This window comes from Petromyzon marinus, unplaced genomic scaffold (assembly GCF_048934315.1).
Source record: "Petromyzon marinus isolate PM22_M1 ecotype Great Lakes invasive population unplaced genomic scaffold, UKy_Petmar_22M1.pri1.0 PM_G_Scaffold_105, whole genome shotgun sequence".
Lineage (NCBI taxonomy): Eukaryota > Metazoa > Chordata > Hyperoartia > Petromyzontiformes > Petromyzontidae > Petromyzon > Petromyzon marinus.
Window position 1 is genome coordinate 155,844 of NW_027422657.1, and position 9,619 is coordinate 165,462.

Here is a 9,619-nt window from a genome sequence, read left to right on the forward strand (position 1 = left end):
TACGTGGTGCATCTGCGTTCGAGGCTTAGCCAATTTTCACAGCCTCAGATCAATCCACTGCTGGATGATGCCTTTCCCCATATTATATGGGTTACTTGACCATACTGCACCACACTGGTCAATGCGGTTTGTTTGAAGGGGTCCAGATATCACTTTCAATTCATGTTATAGTCATTCCCTGTAATCGAACTTACAGTGAGGGAAAAAAGTATTTGATCCCCTGCTGATTTTGTACGTTTGCCCACTGACAAAGAAATGATCAGTCTATAATTTTCATGGTAGGTTTATTTGAACAGTGAGAGACAGAATAACAACAAAAATCCAGAAAAACGCATGTCAAAAATTTTATAAATTGATTTGCATTTTAATGAGGGAAATAAGTATTTGACCCCTCTGCAAAACATGACTTAGTACTTGGTGGCAAAACCCAGGAGTGTCCCACTTTTGTAGAGGAAACCTTTACAGCAAAATCATCAAACACCCACCACCCCCACCCCACTACCGTTCCCAAAGTCCGCCGAGTGGAAGGTCATGGCAACACAAGAAAGTCGACTGATCTTTCACGAGGCCAGGACTCCCCACGCCCGTGTCTGAGGGTTCTAAGGTCAACTGTAGTTTAGATTAACAAAAATATTTGAATGCAACCACAACTCACAAAATAACAAAATTAACCCAGAATGCACCAAATCTCGTCAGATCTTTGAAGCTCAGCCGGGGAAGAGCCTGGGTTTAGTGCTTAATTTGAAGACTGTCTGGGAAAAGCAGACGTTTTAGGCCTTGCGCTGCAAGTTGGCCAACAGATGTCGGTGTACGGTGACGCTTTTTATATTCTTGGTTCTTTCGGTAAAGTCACGTAGCAGGGAAACAATAAAATAATAAAAATATAAAACATCTATGCAGTTGTCGAGTGTTACCCCCCCCCACCACCTTTCGTATGTACAGGTAATCTCCGAGTTACTCCGGTTTCCTCTCACGAGCCAAACAAGCTACAAAATAATTGGTCGAACATCTGAACGCTGGAACTTCATGAATACAAAATCTCAGAAACAAGTCAGGATTTCCTGAGTAAATGAACGGGAAAAAAATATTCTGACAGTATTATTATTATCACCCACGGATGCGCATATGAACGCTGTTTTGTCAACAGCGCTGGATGCAGCAACAATACGTTCCTAACCTGAAGCCACGAAAAACCTCCCCTATGCATTAAGTGCCTGGCATGAGCAATTCACATTTTTCAGATTCCGTATTCAAAGATCGCACGTGTCCAAAACCAACGGCGCCACGTTCAAGTTGAAACCGGTTCCTTGCGAAGCCTCGGGAGGTACCGGTGGGGCGAGTGGGAGGACGTGTCTCACGGTGGGCCCCCTCCCACCCCAAACTCCCCCTTCTCTCTCCTCGCCGTCCGCTCGATCTCCACCGCGGTTCTAGTTTCTGTACCGTGCCGCAACATCGGACCACAGCTTCTGCATGTCCTCCAGGCCCCTGGTCCAGAGCTCGCGTAGCTTCACCCAGCCGGTGCGCGCCGTTATCAGCAGGTAGTCGGCGTTCTGCGGGTATCGCAGGATCGTGTAGCGGGCCATGACCAGCGACTGGCAGAACCTGCGGGGAAAAGTAGACCATGTTGTTGTTGTCGCCGTTGCTGTCATGACGGTTAATATCGTTTGTTATTCAAGAGGGTTTTTGCTGCCGACTTGTTGATCGGCTGGGATTTTAGCGTCCAGGAATCGCAGCCATAGTTGGATCAAGTCTCGTGGTCAGCAGCAGAAGTGCCAGCAGAAGGAAAGTCGCCGTCTTCATCTTCCTCGTCTCCAGCAGCAGCAGCAGCAGTGTGATCAGCAACATGATCGTAAACAACATCGCTATGAGTGTCTTTTCTATAATCATCATCACCGTCATCAGCAGCATCCGTAGAAGTGCTGTTAGCAACATCATGGTAATCAGCATTATTATGTCTTAACTGTTACTGATCCCCCCCGTTCACCAATACACATTAACCAGCATGGTAAAGTATGGTCAACCACCGCGACGATCGACATGGCATTGGCAAGACCTTCATCATTGGTCTGATGAAGAGCTTTAAATAAATAATAAAGCACTTTTTTTGCCGCACAATCATCGAGTTTATCGGATTCTCGCCAGACCTGGATTAATTCTCGTTACGTAACCGCCACAGGTTTTTGAAGCCAACGTTTCCCGATGCGGCCAACGGCGATCCGGGCAGACCCGACCCGACCTGCCCCGGCCCCCCTCCCCACCTCCGCTCTCACCTGCACGCCACCAGGAAGTAAACGGCCCTCCTCTCGTCCTCGACGAGGGCCTGCACGCTCTCGTAGCCGGCCAGGACGTGACCCCCGGCCTCCATCGCCTCTCCGCTCTCCACCATCATGTACATGATGGCCATGGCCAGGTCGTACACGTGGTAGCCGAACATCATCGAGTTGAGGTCCACAATGCCGGAGACGTGGTGCCGCGGCGCTCCCTCCGCCGACTTGGGCCCCTGCTGCTGCTGCTGCTCGCTTCCCGCGGCCACCTCCTGCACCAGGATGTTGTCGTCATTGAAGTCACCGTGGATTATGCCTGCGGCGAGGGGGAAACGTCGAATTTGATTTCGTCCGTTGTCTTTTATTGTTGACCGTCCTCCCCTCGTCGCCGTCGTCATCGTTCGTGCCCATGCCGTTTTTATTCCGGCCGCACGATTGGTGTTGCGCAAGCCGCGTGTGCGAGTCTAAGAACGGCCCCCGCAGAGTCTCAGTGAATCACCGACTTCTCCTGCCTTCAAAGGCACAGAATTACAATAACCCACCAGCGTCGTACAACCCTGTACAGGGGCGAGATATGGAGCGGTGTGTAGTGGTATGCACACCGCATCACGAGCCCTTGATTCCCGGCCATGGAGAACATCACTGATATCTGAACCAGTCCTGGGATCCTACCTACCTCCTCACCGACCAGCATGGTGAAGGAGGCAAAACAACCCCCATGACCCTACACAGCCTGGGAATGCCTTCGTCCAGATAGTGCATTGACAAAGGGCTGTACATTATTATTATTATGAGTATATGTGTAACAAAAACTGTTGAACACAATTTAGCATCCATTGAAAAATGATTTGGTAGAAATTACAATTATGATTTATATACAGTAGCGTCTGAATGTAATAACCCTGTCATTTGATTTCACCTGTGATCAGTGTCTGTGCGAGTGTCCCCCATTACATGCATGCCTTGTAATGCATCTGTGTATGCTGGGTAAAAGTAATCACGTGAAGCACATTGCAAAGAAAATGCTTGCCACAAATGAAACACAATACCTTGCTGATCTCGTCAAGCAGCATAAACCATCACGCGAATTCGGGTGATCCTCGCAGCGGCTTTTGGCTAACCATCGAACAAAGAAAGACGGTCACCGCATCGCGCGCTTTCAGATGCACTTCTGCGGCCGTCTGAAAAGCTCTTCTTTCCGATATTAGGAAGGCACTGGAGCTATGCACTTTTAAACCTAGATTGAACACTAATTTATTTTTGAACTGATTTTTTGTGTTTAGTTTGTTGTCCTTCCCCCGCACCTCCGATTAGCACGGTTGGCTACATACGGTGCGAAAGAAGTTCAACGTACACACATACGTGGCACCCGTCGTGGCTTCAAGGCCTCGTCGGTGGCCTGAAGCGCCCCTCGCCCCCTGAGGCATGGAGCTACGTCCCGGGTGAAGCTGCGAGGCGAGCGTACATCTGGTAAACTTGTGCAGGTTGGGTTGGATCTCCTCGCGGAACTTGGCGATGACCTCCCTGACCAAACCCTGGTTGGGGTCGCCGTCCAGAGTGAAGAGGTAGGACTCGAGCAGGTGGGTGTTTGACAGGTTCCAGATGAAATCGTCTCGTTGCAGGGAGTGCAGGAACGGGTGCTCAAACTATGCAGATGTTTAAAAATGAAGGCGGTAAGATGACAAAAAATGCAATACGAGATTAACATCGCATTGGCCAGTTGAGTACATATGTAAGTTAAAGGCAGCAAAACGTCAAGCTAGCAAAGGATAGTCTTCGTTTCAAAAAAGATGTTCTCCTTGACTTATTATTTTCTCTTTGTTTTTTTTCGGTAAAGTCACGTAGGTAAAACTATAAAATAAAAGAATGAATGAAAAAACAACTACATTTTTTCATCATCAGGTGTGAAAACCACAACAAGAATTTTTTTTTTCAAATTTCCTTGTTGTGGTTTTCACACCTCATGACGATTGCTTGTGTTGCAGTCGAAACGTCGTGAGAATTTCATTGTTTTATATTTTTTTATTATTTTATTGTTTCCCTTCTACGTGGTGGTGACTTTACCGAAAGCAACAAGAATATGAATCCCTGCAGTCTCACGTCACCTGTCAAGAGGCGCTCGTGCGCTCGTACCTGCTGCAGGGCTTGGTGGATGCTCGCTGCCAGCTTGCCCACCTGGTAGTACAGGCTGCCATCCGCCAGCACCCTGGACAGCGGCACGCCGGGCAGGTACGTGAGCAGCCGAACGTTGAACTCCTTCTCTCCTTCGCCGCAGTCTGAGAATTCACAGCAGGAGTCGCCACCGAGGTCAAGAGGTCACCACGGTTAGTGAAATCTCACCGTCGCTTCCTTTTGCTGGAACATAAAAAGCTGTTCGGAAGCTGATATCGGAACCTCCAAGGTCTGGCCAAAGTGTCAACTCACCACTTTGCGCCCTGTGTCCATTACCCACGTGCTATACTACACAGGGTCTCTTATGAATTGCTCAACTGATAGCCAAGGCTACTATTCTTTTTTTAGGAAATTAAGCGACAATTTGCTGCTCAGTATTAAATGGTTAATAACAATAATGAACGTGCTAAGTCCGATATATAACGCACATAAAATTCGTGTAGTCTTTAAAACGCCAATCTCTCAAGCAACTTGAATCGAGTATTTCTGTTCCCCCCCCCCAAAAATAGTAAATTGGAGTGATTTTTTCCTCATGACTTTCTTTCACCGTACTATTAACGCAGAAATTAATAACACGAACGCATTCCGAAATTCGCATTCCTATATGGCCTTGTTGTCTAAACCGCTGTAGCTAAATAAAGCATTTGAGAGGAATAATACCTCGCCACACCCATGCGTAAGGCATCCGCCAAAGTTGCAACGTGGCACGCAACCCTCACGCCTTAGCGCACGCTGGCCGGAACCGGGGGCAATTCGCCCAGGTTCGGGCCAGAATGGATACGTCAGCACCACGAGTCTAGCTGAATTCCCTGGGTTCAGCTTGAGCAAATTACTTAGGAGCAGGGTGAATGGGGGCCCCATCTGCATCAGGAGGCGACTTTTATCGCTCGTTCCATCACGTAAATATAAGGGTCAGCGGCATTCCGTGTTCTTCGCATTCCAAACACGGCGTTGGGTGGCGATGTCAGCTCACGCGATGAACCCCGAGCCTGGGTTTAAAGGAGCGCTGCTAGCCCAGGCATTATAATCAGAATATGTACTTTTACTGGAGGAATCCGATGAGCTATGAAGCACTTTGCTTTACAAATGTTTAGCAGCCCAGTGTTGTCCCAACTACAGCCCGTGGGCCAAGCCCGAACCACCAAAATTAATTCATTCTGGTCTACAGGACAACTATCCCGCCACGCCTTACAAGAACTAATTAAGTACATGTCTCAGTCAGCAATACTCACTTGAAATTACACACGACAACCGTCGCCCCCGCGCCCTACCCCCAACTGAAAAGTTTGACAAGACCCTCCCGATACTCAGTGAGGCTCTGCTGTGAAAACAAGTGTAACGATGATGATTACAATAATAATATTAATAGAAGTGATGCGATGCAGGAGGTCGGAGTGGGTGTGGGGGAGAGATAAGCTCTGTATCGACATGTTTGCATTTCTCTAAATCTCTCCTCTTGCGGATAGATCTTTCTCCTATCTCTTCCATATAAATATATTTCTGATTAAATCTCTCTATGAATGAGTTAAATTATGACATCACCCTGCTGCTCTATTTAAGACCGGGAGCAAGTGAGGGCTTCACCATTCTGGCGAATTGCCCGATGATGCTGGATGTAATTACCAGCGAAACGTCGTACTCAAATATTGTAAATGTTGTGTATTCACTCATCACACCGGTGGGCTGAAGTAGTGAACTATTTTGTCTGTTGTCAACGTGACACATTTTTTACTGTTTGGCTGTGTCGGGTGGTGGAGGGTTACGACAAATTTATTAATAACGCGATCTCACCCAAAAACCTTTATCATGAATAAATCTCTCTCATATCTCTACATTATATTGCTTGTGACATCTCTCTCCCGTCTATGCTTGTTCATGTAATACATGGTTTTGGTTTGACGTGTTCCCCTTGTCAGCCAATCCGGAACTCGATGCAAAGAGTTTGACGTTTGCTTCTCTGTGCCATTAAAACGTCTCAGGGTCTCGTGGGAAGATAAGCAGAAACAAAAATTACGATTTAGGTTTCGTAAGTATGTTGAAATTCTTTCGCACCATACGTACGTAGCCAACCGTGCTCATCGGAGGTGTGGGGAGGTGGAACACACTGTGCAGTTGGCGAATGGCGGCGTCGGTGAACTGTACAAACATTATATCTACCAACCTGCAGGTCAGTAGATGAGAAAACAGCAAGTGTGCTTCTGATCTCTCACCACAGATGTTATCGTCTCGTCCGTGTGGCTTTGCTGTGAGCAGTCATTCCAGTTTCATCCCACACACCAAACATTGTTTTTTTTTTATATATATGAAGAATTTACAAAATATCACAATGTGGACCTTGGGCCAGTACCAACAAGCAGTGCGTTACATCCACCAACCTCACAAAAACTAAAAAGTATGATCCTTTTACATCACTTATCGTCAGTGGAGTGCGACCCAGTATTATACCACCGCCTCATGCTCGGATATTGATCGTTGTCTTTGCAAGTATAAACCAATGCTGTGTTCGTATGATTACTATCAGCCTATTACTAAATCACCTAGAATGTGCCCTATCATAAGATCTGAAAGCTAAGCAGGTTGAGCCTGGATTAGGGCTTCTATGGGTGACAATCGTGCATTAAACAGGCATCACAGGCTGCTGCGTGGTGCTACGTTGTGGGGGCCAGAGTTCAGTTGCAGCAAAATCAATTGTACTGCACTGTACATCTATTAAACTTGATTTGTCGCTTTCGTGACTGCAGGAATTACTCTTTGGTTTTTTCGGTAAAGTCACGTAGAAATAAGAAATAATAATAAAATTACATAATAGCATACGACGTTTCGATTGCAACGCAAGCAATCATCATCAGGCATAGAAGAGCTAAATTTAAGAGAGAGGAAACACAGAACCGCAGATAGATATACAGACACCTAAGTAGAAGGGAGTTCACACAGAGACACAAAGAGAGACACAACGTACGGAGCACAGAGAGATAGGGTCTCTGTGCCGAGGCCTTAGCATGTAGGGGGAGACAAAGAGAGATGGAGACGCACATCAAGTAGAACAAGATTTAGTATAATGTACATCTCTTCTCCAATGTCTCTGCTCCCGGGACCCACGCAGGCGCAGCTCACCGATGCTCTCGAGCGACATGATCTTCCCGCTGACGTTGTCCACCACCTCCTGCATGGGGAAGCCCCTCTCCCGCAGGAACCTCATCATGGCCATCTGCACCTCGAGCAGCTGCGGCCGCTGGCTGTCCCGCGTGTTGGTGACCTTGAGCACGAACTGGCGACCGTCGCGCGCCAGCACGCGGTAGTTCTGGTCGACGTAGCTCGCCAGCGGGCTCATCCCCGTCACGCTCACCCCGTAGAGGCGCTCCACCAGCTTCGCCGCGCGGGACTCGCTGAGGCACGGCTTCTCGTGCTCGCGGCCATCGTCCTGCGGCGCGGCTTGCATCGTCTTCAACGGACAAAACGAGGGCAATCAAAAAGCTTTTGGGGTTTTGCAAGTGCACGTTGGCGTCCGCTCCATTCGTGCAGCGCAAGGCGCCTCCGATGAGCACGGTTGGCTACGTATGGTGCAAAACAAGCTCAGCATACACACGAGGCTACACCCTGGAGGCGCTACGCTTCACGGACAGCCCACAGTAGTTTTCGCATTTACAGAGTTGTGCAGACACACGTGGCATACTACTTATTTAAATTACATCTCCGAGATCTTTAGCATCCGACTGTGAAGCACACAGTGCGCAATATTTACAGTTCATACACCCACAGTATTAACCGGGGTGGTCGTGGGGCTCGTACCACAAACATCTGCAACGCGCTACCGCTCGGCCATGAAGTCAATCGATCGATCAGCGATCAATAAACAAGTCTCTTTGCTCGCATCACATTTAATAGCAACACATTTCACCGAACAGAAAAGCACCACTTAAACATATCAGATATAAGATTCGTAATAACAGAGAATTATCCTTGTGTATTTCAGTGGAAATACAGCCAGTGCCTGATAAAGTAGCATTACTGTAACTGGAATTATAACAAGAACCGTGGGTTTATGCAGCATTGGGGAGCTGCAGCTATGGCCCACCGAGTAAACACCTTGTCCCGTAAGCACGAAATCACGTGTTCAAATTCCACTGGATGTGTAATTGTGTGAATAATAATCAGGGCTTAATCTGTCACTGAATATTTTCCGGGTCGCTGGTGCGGAGTGGAGTGGGCAGCACAGCCCCGGTAGCCACGGCGATAGCGAAAGGTACACACTGGACGTGGTGTGCCGGGTGTCAGCAGATTTTTCAGAGTCGCTGACACAGGGCAGCCCTGGCCGAAATTATCTCCATACATATGTAAAAGGCAAAGTTGTGATTATGTGTGTCTGTTCAAAATGATTAGCGTACTTCCCGACATGCAACAAACTTGAAATTTGCCATGTGGGTACTTTCCAGACTGTACACCACGCAAAAACTATTAAAATACACTTTTGTGTTTTTTTCCGGGGGGAGGAGGGGGGAAGCTCAATAATGCATTTTTTGCACGGCAAGTGAGCTGTGACGTCAAATCTGTCACGTGACCCACGCATGTGGAAGCTTAACGCATTGTAGTGTAGTGGTTAGCGCACTGCGCTACGAACCCGGCAACCCGAGTTCAATTCCCGCTCACGGCCACCACCGGTGACGATTATTTCAACCGCTCCTGGGCCTCCCCTAGATCGACTTAGCCTCAAACGAGTAATTGCTGTGGTGTGTGAACATCGCCACTGAGGACACAAAGGCGGCCGGGCGTGGTGCTGTCACCCACCCCTTCGTCTGTATATATAAAAGCGAAATTTGTGAATATGTGTGTCTGTTCGAAATGTTTAGCATACTTCCCGACATGCAACAAACTTGAAATTTGCCATGTGGGTAGCTTCCAGACTGTAAACAATGCAAAAAGTATAATAAATACTCTTTGGTTCTATTGGGTAAAGTCACGTAGGTGAAAATAAAATAACAAAAAATCACGACGTTTCGGCCACAACACAAGCGGCCTTCATCAGGTGAAGGGACGAGACTGTCTGGAGGACAGCGCTGGAGTGAGAGAAGCCACGCTTAGATCACGACCTTTAAGCTGTGTGAGAAGAAAAACACAAAGCGCCTTGACAAAGGAATTAGCATATAATTTAGCATTGAAATGGCTCATTGAAATAGCTAAGTTAA

General features: G+C 47.6%; 1 protein-coding gene across 1 annotated transcript; it reads right to left on the bottom strand.

Annotated features, from left to right (window-relative positions):
- Positions 1-267: 267 nt before the first annotated feature.
- Positions 268-7,875, bottom strand: LOC142908856 (hydroxylysine kinase-like). The gene is made up of 5 exons (XM_076059497.1): positions 7,551-7,875; positions 4,398-4,540; positions 3,730-3,910; positions 2,271-2,580; positions 268-1,602 (listed from the first exon to the last, which is right to left on the bottom strand). Exons 1-5 carry the CDS (start codon positions 7,873-7,875, stop codon positions 1,428-1,430), a joined length of 1,134 nt encoding a protein of 377 aa, XP_075915612.1. The 3' UTR covers positions 268-1,427.
- Between the last annotated feature and the right edge of the window lie 1,744 nt (positions 7,876-9,619).